Source organism: Cryptotermes secundus, unplaced genomic scaffold, assembly GCF_002891405.2.
Source record: "Cryptotermes secundus unplaced genomic scaffold, Csec_1.0 scaffold1979, whole genome shotgun sequence".
Classification (NCBI taxonomy): domain Eukaryota; kingdom Metazoa; phylum Arthropoda; class Insecta; order Blattodea; family Kalotermitidae; genus Cryptotermes; species Cryptotermes secundus.
The window spans coordinates 262,535-275,398 of record NW_019732005.1 but is presented as its reverse complement, the minus strand read 5'-3'; the positions used below and the strand labels follow the sequence as shown (position 1 = coordinate 275,398).

Genomic DNA, 12,864 nt, shown 5'->3' with positions numbered 1-12,864 from the left:
ATTATTATTATTATTATTATTGGAATATGTTTTCTCAGCTAATGAAAGGAAATATTCATTAAATGCACTTGCGATAGCTTGTGCATTGTTAGTGGACTTCCCTTCAATATTCAAACTTTGTACGTCTTCATTAACAGATTTCTTTCCTGATTCAACTTTCACAATATCCCAGGTGGTTTTAATTTTATTGTTTGATTTTAGAATTTGGCTGTTATAGTTATTCTGTTTGGCTTCTTTAATGACTTTTGACAAAATTTTACAGTATATTTTGTAGTGACTTTTTAGTCTTGGATCATTACTGTCCCTACTGGCCAAATATAGTATGTACCTTCTGTTTCCATAAAAGGTAGGGAATTTCTTGACCAGCTGATCAAATATCACTGCTCAAAAACTCTCCTCCTTCATGTTCATTGTAATCAGTTATTATTTCAGCCACAGCTCCTGGATAATTCAGACATGCACTTATAACATTATAACTGCTGTATATCCAAGAATATCTCTCACTCACTCATGGAGCTAAGCACTTCTCGAGAAGCCACCAACTGTGCAACTTCTCAAGAACTTCCCAGCATTTCATGGAACCCAAAAGTTCATTATCATGTTCACAAGGGCTCTCCGTTGGTCCCTATCCTGAACCACATCAATCCAGTCCAGACCATCCCATCCAAGAATATAGTGACAGATACAGATATTCTGGACTTGAATGTTCCTGTCTTCTGGGATGTTATGCTATGTAGTCTGGTAGGTATACACCATTGTTTCAGAGAAACATCCTACCTCTATGTTCAGGGTAAAAACATTGGTAACTATCTATCAGACTAGACTGTTTTACATAGTCTTTTAACTTTGTTGACCGGTTCATGGCTCTGCATATCATGACAACCACTGCGTCACTTGCCACAATTCTGGTGATAAATCAACATGCTTGAGGGCCGATAACATTTGGAATGCAGGGAAGTAATTAACTTGTGGACCACTTGATGGAATTATGTTCCAGGGCAAGCAGTGCAGTTCATGCATGTGAGTGTGTTTATGATTTGTCAGCAGTAGGCAACAGTTATCAGCTCCATTAGCCATTTGTTCTCAGTTACAGTTGGTGAGAAGTGTGGTGTGTCATGGTGAGGTACACTTTAGAGCAACGTGTATTTATGTATGACACCTGTGTGAAGTACGGATCGGCTACCAAGTGTCACAAAACTTTTGACATAAATTTTATGATTAAAGAGTTCCCAACAGACAAACAATTCATAATTTGGTGAATAAACTTAAAACAACTGGACTCTTTTAACAGATGACATAGAAGCCACACTTGAACATACACATAGAAAATCACTGAAACGTCTAGCTTGAGAGGCTGTAGTGTCCAAGTCTAGTGCAAGAACAGCAACACAACTGCGAAAACTTAAACCCTATAAAACAACAGTAATAAATGCATGTCTTGCAGTCATACAATCCAGCTAGCAGCGTTCATTCTTGCAGTTGGTTTCTAAAGTCTGTCATCAAAGGCGATATTGATACACAACTAACATTCTTCTCTGATGAAGCATGAATCCACTAGCAAGGATACATAAATACACAAAATAATCGCTACTAGAACTCACAGAATCCACATTTAACCCATTAAGTCCTGCTCCATCCAGTGAAAGTTGGTTTCTGGTGTGCTGTAAGTGCAAGGATAGTTGTATCTGCTTTTAACAAAACAACTGTACGTAATATCTACGTATGGAGGGATAGCATTTTCAACACTTCCTGTGATCTCTGAATTGTAATTACTTCATTCCAAGTGTTATCAGCCATCAGACATGCTGATTCATCAGCAAAATTCATATGCACCTCACAGTAAATGATACGCCACTTGCCATGAAGCAAAGAGCCATGGAACCAGTCAACAAAGTAAGAATCCTCCATTAATATGGATATATACATATTTCCTTTCTACACTACTACACATAATGAACTGCTGTGGACATACAGTTATTGAAATCACAAAATCATGCCATTATACTGCAGGAAGCTGTGAATTTTATCATCACACAGTGATCTCCACGACAGTTACTTTCATTTTGAAAGCTTTTATTATTTAGGTAGTAAAATGTCATCAAATGGTAAATTCAATTAAGAAAATTAACAGACAGAATAAATATACCTGATAAATGCTGCCAAGCTGTAACAGATTTATTTTTTCACTGGCTCTACAGCCCCAATGGGCCCTGGCCTGTGGTATGAACACGTGTTGTGCCTGGATAATAGGATTACTTTGAATTCAGCAAAACGAGAACATGAAATGACAAATGGAAATATCTATGACTATGTGGGTCAAACAAAGGAACATGCCATAAAGAAATAAAAAGACAAAGGGAGAGCATAGACAGATATAAGTGAAGCACTTACAACAGGATAGAGAAGACTGAAGAGGTTTTGCGCCTTTGCTTTTATTTTCCTTTGTTCTATTTTGGTCACTTTTACATTAGTTATTCTGTTTTGTATTTCCTTTTTGCATAAATACAAAGCAACCCAACCTGGTAAAAATGTCAATGGGTAACGATTACTATTCAGTTAACTCAAAGCTTTCAAGTCTTGATATGGATGGCTATGTGACAAAATGATGTTTCTTCCCCCTCCAACTTGTTTTGAGCAATAACTTACTATGGTGAACACAATAAGGGTTTCTTTGAGGAGTGCTGTAACAGGTAAAATCTTAAACTGAGTAAATTTAGCACTGAGGTAAACGGTATGGGATTGATGAAATTGAATGTTACATGTGGGAAAATTTTAAATCAAGGGACACGAAATGGGAAATCCACTGCATTATGAGACCTCCAATTGAATGATCATTTTATGTTTCAAAAAGTGAATTAAGATGCTACTACTGTTCTATTGGCAGACTCGTCACTGGTCACAGCTGCTACATGAAAATTCAACAACAGATTTCATCAAACTGACTACAGCATTCATCATTGTCAGACTCGGCAAAGGCATGGCCATGAGCATGGTTCTGCTGACATTCACCTTGCAGTTCAATCACCTGGAGCCCACATACAGTTATGTGGCCCTCACACTTGTATACTTCATCCTCTCTCAGTATAAAGGTATGTTTTTAGCCTATTTCCCTTATTTTGAAAAAAATTAAAGGAGAATTATGAAATCACCTTACGTCTGTGTCTCTTTGTATAAACCCTAAAACCTAAATGCCAAAATAGTGGAGCCAGAAGAGACCTGTCTGACTGCATGTGTAACATCCCATCATTGCTAGGCAAGGGTTCAGTAATCACATTCCTGCAGCAACCGATACACATAAAACAATACAAGAACTGTTGGACACACTGATGTTGCTTAACCTTTCAAAGAAGAGTACCAAACTTGTTGTTCTAGTGGTAACAAACTATACTCATATTTCGGAGGAAATAGATTTGAATCTCAGCCTGAATACTTGCTATCCCAACTGAGATTTTCCATATTTTCCTCAGTCCCTCTAGGCAAATGCTGGGACAGTAACTCAATTAGACCAAGGTTACTTCCTGCCATATCTGGTCTAGAAAACCGAAATTAACAGCTGTGGGGATTTGTTGCACTGACCATGCGACACCTCTATCAGCTAAAGTTGGCACTAACTTCGCCAATAAGTGTGGTTGCTCAGTCGGTATAGTTCACTTGCAGACTAAAGCCATGGAGTTTTTACTTGCTGCAAATAAATCTTAAATTTATGATTCACAGTCATCCTGTCATCTAACACAGTCTCAATGCTGAAGGTATCATTAAATAACCAACTTAAAAAATAGTGTGTACAATATGTAACACTTACTTCAAAATTAAAAGTCCTCTGCATTTTGTCCACAGACTCTATTTCTGGTTCATGCTATTCTCAGAATCACATTAGTCAAATGATCTTTAAAATGGAAGTGCACTGTAGATCCTGTAAAGGGTGGAATTTAATTTTTAAATATGGTTGGACAGTTGGTTGGTTGATTTCTAGTGCCGCCACACTTTTGACAGTTAAGTCATTTGTGCTTTTAACTTCAAGGGACTGGAGTATCTGTAACTCATTCTCTATTTGGACACCATTTGGTAAGTTACGCCAACCTCTTTATATACTATTTAGTAGAAATTCATGCCACAAATGGTTAAGAAGTAATTTTCTGTCTTTCCTAGTTAATTCTTGTCCCTCAAGCCCAAATACTCTCGCCAACATTTTGTTATGCCGGAACTTGTTCTTTCCGTAACATGAGAAATAGAATTTTGTAATTACCTCAGTTACATACTATTAACAGGAAGTCTACCATATATCCAAACTCAAGCCAGTTCACATCCTTACAAATTATTTCTTTACAGTTTATTTTACCATCAGCCTTCCTCCCACCCTCCTAGCCCTATAAGGGCCCCCATACACACACAGTTTGGCCTCCAGTTCAGCCTGCACAGTTGAAGACTGAAAGGCAAAACTGACATGTGTGGTGCGGCCGGCTGGCCAATTGTTTGGACTGTTGGCCTTTGGGAAACCTGTCAGTCTGTCAGTTCTACCTGCAGGACCATAGCACATGACGTGTGTGATTCAGCAATAGAGGCTGGAAGACCGTGACTGCGGCATGAAGCCTGCCGGTGTACGGGGAAGGAAAGGGAGGGGGTAAACTGTGAAATGTTTGCCTGTAAGGTCGATCGGAAGGCCAAACTGTGTGTGTATGGGGGGCCTAAGAGATTTCTTCAACAACAGTTTACAGATTTCTTGTTTCTGCCATCCAAGCTATACCTCCATTCAATCATACTTCTCTTGCATATTTTTTTCAAGATTGATTACACCTACAGTTTTTAGGCAACATTAATCTTGCTTCCATTTCAGAAGCTTAACCAGCTGCCATACTGATACTGTAGATGGTTAGGAAACAACAGAAATTACAAATGTAGGTGGGGAGATATTGATATATCAAATGCCCATCTCTCCTAACAATTTAGAGAATGTAGACTAAAAAGGAATTTCTGATATATTAAAATTATGGACCATTTCCTTGAAAACAATGTGCATGTTACTCATACTTCTACAGGAACAGCTGGAGAGGAGACATTTATCGTCTCTGCAGTGAGAAATCTGGGGTTCCAGGTACTTGAAGGATTTGAGGAGTTTTGGGTTCCTCTTGTCATCTATAGCAGCACAGTTGCACTCTCAGCTACACTCGTACTAGCAGCGATATGGCAGTTAAATTACTGGATCCTGTGTATCATTGTTGGGTAAGATATATGGATAAATCCATAAAGCAAAATAAAATTGGAATTAAATTTAGCCATTGTTACAAATATTCACATTAATGTAATAATGATATAATTCTGTGGACTTCTGCATACATAACATTCTCATCGTTCCAGTCCTGACTCCCATCTTAAATATTTCCTAAACAAATACCATGGAGAAGAGTCCTTCTTCAGGGGCTAACAGTAGCTCAGCTAGAAATTTCCAACATTTTACAGAATCAAAAGGCTTATTAGTATGCCCACAATGCCCTGCCATTGTTTCCTATGAACCAAATGAATCCAGTCCACACCCTCTCATCACCCCCCTCTTAACTATAGTATTCAAAATGTACAAAATGCCATACATTAATTCACATTCCTGTGTCTGAAGGTACGCCAATGTCTGCGCATGTGGGCTGCAAGTATTGGATAAATACTGGAGTCCTCTTGCAGCACAGCGAGCTGTAATCGCACCCTTCCCACTGGCCACATTGCAACAGATGACAGAGCGAGGAGACACAGCCTGCCCAGTCTGTCTGGATGACATGCATCTGTTCGCTGCCCGCATTACCCCTTGTTCACATATCTTCCATGGGCAGTGCCTTCGCAAGTGCATCATTCAGTTTGGACAATGCCCACTCTGCAAGCAACCATTATGACAGGTCAGATGACGCTGATACGGAAGATGATGGCGGTGGAGGCGGCAGTGATGCTGCTGATGATGACGATGACAACTGTGATGATAACAAACTGCCGCTGCCACCTCCTCCCCCCCACCACGACCACCATCACCACCATTATGAGTCTGATGAAGACAACTGCAAAGGCTGTGTATGAAAAAAGATGTGGCTAAAACAAAGGCACGGTGAACACATGGACCAAGCTCTGATACATTATTGATATAACCATCAAATTCAGCTTTATATCAAGTTTTTGCTTAACTCAGTATATTTCATCTAAGTCTTAGGCATCTTTAATGATTTCATCATTTTAACATTTTCTAGCATAACTTTCCATTAGAAAGAAGAAAACTGAAGAATGTGTAATTCCAGATCACTAATTTTAATACAAATTTAACAACTGAGGAACAGTCTTTCAACAAAATATTTGAAACTGGAAGGCTTCAATAAAAAAAAACTGTCATGACAAATACCCCTTATGTTATCTAGGATTTAGACAATATATGCTGGATTACATAAATCTATATAAATAAAATTGTATTTTATAGTGTGTGTATGTGTGCAGGAGAGTGCATGAATATGTATTCATTGAAAACACTGAAATAAGACTCTTCCTTATTTAATATTAAATTTCAGCAGTCCCAACTCAATATATTAAGTGTTTTAAGTTTCTCCCCAAATAAACTTTAAATGAGGCTTTCAATGTCTATATACATATGTCAATTGTTACAACTAATATAACTGATGAACAATCCAGAATTCACTATAGTAAATCAGTGATGATAATATGGCACATCCACCCATACATGTCAACAACAAAACATTACATAGCTGTGGTCACTAAGTGCATGGGAGAAATTGATATATTTTCAAACAGTAAACCTCACAAAGTTTATTATGTGCTCGGTCAATCTCAATATGGCGCAATTAATGGTAAGACACACTTCAAAGTGATATTCAGTTTCTCACCAGGTGCTGGGTAGTATTTCATTTAACATACTCCATATCCCTACCAATTCTTTCACAGCATTCACCATTTCTCAACAACAATGTCCTTCAGACACCTCCAAAAGAAAACATCTAAGGGAATACGATCTACATAATGAGTGCGTCAGAGAATTTGGCCTTCTCTTCACCTCCAATGATAAGGAAACTCCCTGAAGAGAGAGGCATGAACACAGCGGAAGAAGTGAGGTGGTGCACCATTAACTGGAAGACTGCTCAGGCAAGAACATGACACAAACCAGTATCCTCTATCATAGATACAAACTTTTCACCAGTCACTGCAGATTCTTCAAAAAGAATGGGACAGATAACGTTTTTTTCTTCATCACAGTCCATCACACATTAACCTTTTAATAATATCATGAAGACTTTCACACCAAACCGCCAGGTCTGAACCCGCGTACCTTGAGTCATGAAGTGGGAACGTTACCCCTAGACTACGGAGGCCACTAGCCAGTCACTATACTGATCAAGCTATCCCAGCCCACACATAAAATTACAAATCTACATGATCTGTTTCTGATACGGTCATAAGAAAAGTTACATAACCTTCTGCAGTGCCATGTACTGGCATTCCACTGAATATTGGGTCACATAATGATGAAACATGAATCCATTCAATATTCTTTCTAAATAAAAATACTTATACAACTTTAATTGTCAGTTTGAAAAAAGAAAACATTAGCAATGTAATATACTGAATTTGTTAGATATCAGTTTTTAAAACCTTCAATCCTGTTTTTTTGGAAATGAGTTTTCAGAAGTCTATGGTGTTCGTTTCACCATAAAGTGAAGTAACAAACAGACAAAGCGTGAAATACTTACCACTATTTTAACACACTACCTCCTCCTTGGAGCTGAGGTTGCATGCAAGCTGCTGTAAACTGCAGGAGATGTAAGTCTTGCAACAGTTGTGTCAGTCTCTTGAAGTGGCGTTCTGTGTAGGGCAGAGTTCCCTCTAGCATGTTAGAAAATGCTTGTATCTTGAGATCCCCACTTGATAAGTCATCCAGCAAGATAGAGATCACTAGCTGCAAAAGTCAATAGTTGCTTTTTCAAAGTCAACACTCACTTAAAACTTGTTGTATTTTCTGGTGAATAAGACACACTAGTGTACAAGATGCAAAATTGTTCAGGAAAGAGAAATTAATTTTTTTTTCTATACTGCACCAATTTATAAGCTACACTGTGATTTTTAAGACAATTTTTGAAGATAAAAAATTGTGTCCTATACAAAGAAAATATGGTGTGTTCAGACATTTCAAACACCTTCTGTAGCTGGTGCTGAAGAAGAAACACATACACTACAAAAAAAGCTAGGAAATACACATAAAGCAATATTATTGTGGGGGGTTTGTGCTACCAGATCAAACACATTATCTTCAACTGCTGATACCTTACAAAATGAGAACATGTCACAATTTACCGAACACATTGTCATTATGAACAGAAGGCTCACGCTCACACAGAACTGCATGTGTCCTGATGTAACCCTGAACATTAGGCTGTTCCATATCTGTTCTCCTGTTACACCTACTACGCCTGAACATTTGCATGACAGAAGTCTCCTTTTGCATGAATGTAGTTGCCACTGAGGCAAGAACATTAACTGAAAAATTTATAAACATTCAAAAGACACTGTTTATGCAAATAAATATGTATTTTAAACAGTTCTATATACTTTCATAAATGCACCTTTGGCATCCAGAATGCCTACATCCCCATTCCCCTCAGCACTAGATGGGGGTGAGTGGTCAGCTTCATGCCTCAGCCGCTTTACACCTGGGAAAGAGCCCCTGGTACCCATTGGATAGGAGGCTGGGTAGGGCCCAGAGCCGGTCTGAGTGCTGAAGTACAGACAAATCTCTTTTCCCCTACCAGGAATGAAACCGAGCCATTCAACCCCTAGCCTGTCATTATACCCGATCTATCCCAGTTCACTATTGCATTATACACACCCACATTAACTACACACAAAAGGAGACACGTTCATTTGTTCTATTGAGACTTGTATAACTGGATTTCTTAAGCTTTATTATTTATTCTGTATTTACCAGTTTCATTTAAATTAATTTCTTACATTTCCTTTCTTCGTCACACTTCAATCAACCAATTTTAAACTAACTGCCCAATGCCACTTTATAAAATACCCTACACACAAACAAAAATATAACAAAATTTTAATGGAATATATTACACCACAGAATCAAAAAAGAAATATTAGCTAACTGCTTTAAGCTGTGACAAGTGTTGCAATGTCTTTGTTTTGGATTTTCTCTCCTTCTTGACATTTCTGTGCCCTCTGCACTAGTGTGACCCAGCCTATTGCAATCCAAATTCTGTATCACCACAGTTTAAAACATCTGCTCTATTGAATGCTTCACTTAGCACAGAACAGGCTAACAACTGCCTGACCTGAGCAGGATGACAATTCTTGCTATTGCAGTTCCACACTGTGGCATTCTTGAGCAGTGCCGCCTTTTGGTCAGACTCTAGCTGCCTTACAGTGTCCTGCAAACCTTCCTGGCCTTGCTTCAGCACCTCTGTAAAAGTAAAACACTAACAAAAACAACAATACAAACACTAAACTCAGCTGTTTTTTCTTTCTTTCTTCAAATAAGAGATAAAGATGCACACAAGCAAAACACTTCCAAATCAGGAAGTAACATTATAAGCTCTACTAAATCTTACATTATACCTTGTCTTGGACTGGGGTGAGTTACAATAAAACACGGGATACCTACAAAGGATAATTTTTACTACATAATTATACTATTGTTAGTTATTGTTAGTTGGCACTAAACTTCACCAACAAGCGGCGGTCGATCGGTCGGTATAGTTCGATTGCATATCCTGTATCTTACTTTTATATGTAACTGCCCTGCTTTTCAATGCATTTGGTCTAATGGTGCACATACTTCCCATTTCCATCAGAATAACATTTTTTGGGTGCAATTTAAAATATTCTCATATAAATTCATTCCACAACTGATGCTAACTTCAAATGAAACTTCATGAATGTTGATTCCTTGATTGTCCTTTATGCACTGATCAATCTGCTCCTTAACCCCATAACTCAAAGCATTGTAAATGACCACCCAGAACACACATCAATCATAAAGCTCATTTACCCTCCTTTGAATTCTATCATTAAACTGTCCTCAAACTCATACAATTATAACATACTAAACAACCAGTCTTTCATAAATTTCACTAGTTTTAAACCCCCTGACCATAAAAACTGAATCACAGGTCATTTTTGTTTTTTGATGCATTCCAACAATGAAGCAATTATGTTAAACATGTTATAGTTTTACCACTATTCAACAAAAACCAATTATATGCAAATGAGGGAAGGTTCTTGCAATTTCTTCAATGCTGCCAACGTCACTATTGAAGCCACCTAAAATCTCCTTTATTTTTTACTTTTGTATTTATAATGATCTGCATATTAAGGGTTCAAATTCCAACATCCAAAAGTACTGGTCTCTTGAACACAATCACTTGATACACATTTTGATGCTGTTTATTCAGCAGAACTTCCATTACTTCCTGTATTGTAGGAGCTTATAAATTGTCAGATTATATTACTCTCTGAGGGAGGGGCTGAGACAAACTGGAGGAGTCCTATGGCCAAATCTGTGAAACAGTATCACTTTCTCACAACAGCTTTCTGTTTGTAAGATTTGAGGCTTTCACGGCGGTGACTATGAAGAAAGCAGTCTTCTGGGATTTGGCACCGTGTATATGTGGTGTTAACCGACGTTTCGGAGGAACGTATCGCCCCCATCTTCAGGGTAGAAGAAAAAGTATAAGAATTCTGCAAGCGACAACACCGTGAGAAACGGTAAAGCAGACGGTGCAGAATTCTTATACTTTTTCTTCTACCCTGAAGATGGGGGCGATACGTTCCTCTGAAACGTCGGTTAACACCATATATACACGGTGCCAAATCCCAGAAGACTGCTTTCTTCAGCTTTCTGTTTAACAAGTATTGTGAAAAAGGTTGATTCATTATAAAAATATTATATTGGAAAATGTCCTCCATCTGGGATATAAATGACATGCAGAACATTTTGGAAACTGAATCTGTTTTCATAATCAGGGCTCAGTTGGACCATCAGAAAGAGCAATTCCAGGCAATGGGCAATGTCTAGTAATAAAGCTATCCCTTTAACAGGCTATGGAGTTCCATGGGGTTGTGAGACATCGAGACTCCCACATTTTTTAGATAAATGGCTAACAGATGGCAGTGAGGCTGTCAAACTTACACGCCCCCAGTATACATGTATACGGCCATTTAAACATGATAGAAATGTACTGATGTTTCAGAGGAACTTCACTGGTTCATTCTTCAAGATAAAAGTGATTTCAACCCTAAAGGAAGAAAGGAAAGAGCAAATTTGAACATCAAGATCAGACACACTACTTAGTTTACACATAAACATATTTTGAATTCAGTGCTGTCATGATCTTAAGGCAGTCACATTTATTTTTGTCATCATTAATATCAATAAACCTGAGTATATAAAACAAATATTCTGACTTCATTACATAGCCTGCCCCCACCCCCCACAACAAAGAGAGAGAGAGAAAATGTCTAGCCAGTTCTTTTGACTATTCATTCTATGTAATAGTGGACAAAAACATTTAATATAAACTTACATGAAAAAGTGGTAACAGACCTTCATGAAGTATGTCTAAAAATTGATGATGATGTTTCTTACTCATCATCATCTAACAAATGAGCACCAACTTTGCGGAAAACAGTCCCTGTCTGTTAACTCTTCAGCTGTACTTATTCAGAGGTCATTTTTGTTAAATTTTTCAATGCACATGGAACAAAAACCAACATATGCATACATGACTTTGCACCCTTCACTGTCAGAAATGAACCACGGGTCAGTTTGGTTTCTGTGGTTCCAGCAAACCATATGTGGAAAAACCAAAGCTGCTTTCATTTCAAAAAATACTTTTTGGGGGAAACATCTTTTTTTTTTTTTGAGGGAAAACACATGATACATAACTGTATTAAATAAATAGCCAAGGTAGGCTCTAAAATATGCTATTAATCCATAACAGGGAGTCAAGAGAGAATCATTGTGAGTAAATTTTTAGTCCATCTGAACACACCAATTATGGAATCTGTGAAGCGGCCAGTAGAGTGTTCTGGAGCCGTGACAAACATATAAGCATGGAGAGCACTAAATACTTCAAGACCAGGTACTTTATAGAACTTCTGTCAACCAGACGGTCCATACTTAACAAAGTTCTTAGATTAATACTTTTAAAAATGGCCATAATAAACTTTATGACATTGTTCTGTGAGGGTATTTAATTGAAATTAATTCCAGTGATTCTGACACACACAATTTAAGTTTCATATGAAACAGGCCAATCATATAGAGAACACAAGATGCTACTTTGAAAAAACAATTACAACCAATCACCAATTACTAGTAACTAGCTTCATGCAGCAGAATCCTCAAGACTCTAATCCAGTAAAAATGAACAGATGTATCTTCATGAATTGGGTCTAATACCTAACCACATTAGCAGTTGATAAACTACACCAACTTTTACAATAATATTAAAAATGATTAAATTTATTGTTTTTACCCAATTCAGTGACTACCCCCACAGCAGGAAACATGTATGTAGATAAAATGTAATTTTATATATATTAATTTCAATATTATATTACACAGGAAGACTACACAGAATAACACCTGTACAGTGCGGAAACAAGAACTAGCCGCTGCAGCACTTTAGACATAGGGCGAGTAACCCTAACAATTTTAAATTTTAAATTTAAAATTTAGAGAAAATTTTAAAGGATTTTAAAATTATAACTAAAGATTTTATAGTGCTACTACAGGAAAACCAAAATTGACGTGTGCAAAATAATCTACATACCAGACAGATATCAACGAGGTAGATGTTGATAATAACGAAGAAA

General features: G+C 37.5%; 2 protein-coding genes across 4 annotated transcripts in view; one reads left to right on the top strand and one right to left on the bottom strand.

Annotated features, from left to right (window-relative positions):
* The window catches only part of LOC111867537 (protein TRC8 homolog), a 22,550-nt gene extending 16,268 nt beyond the window's left edge, over nucleotides 1–6,282 (top strand). For all 3 annotated transcript variants that reach the window (XM_023857514.2, XM_023857512.2, XM_023857513.2), the window contains 3 exons: nucleotides 2,885–3,089; nucleotides 5,037–5,220; nucleotides 5,612–6,282. In XM_023857514.2, the coding sequence (XP_023713282.1) occupies nucleotides 2,885–3,089; nucleotides 5,037–5,220; nucleotides 5,612–5,879 (657 nt within the window). In that variant the 3' untranslated portion in view covers nucleotides 5,880–6,282. The remainder of the gene's footprint in view (nucleotides 1–2,884; nucleotides 3,090–5,036; nucleotides 5,221–5,611) is intronic.
* Nucleotides 5,773–12,864, bottom strand: part of LOC111867536 (transducin beta-like protein 3) — a gene marked incomplete at its 5' end in the record, with an annotated part of 33,798 nt that continues 26,706 nt past the window's right edge. The window contains 3 exon segments of the mRNA XM_023857509.2: nucleotides 5,773–5,860; nucleotides 7,731–7,936; nucleotides 9,321–9,448. Of these exon segments, the coding sequence (XP_023713277.1) occupies nucleotides 7,733–7,936; nucleotides 9,321–9,448 (332 nt within the window). The 3' untranslated portion in view covers nucleotides 5,773–5,860; nucleotides 7,731–7,732.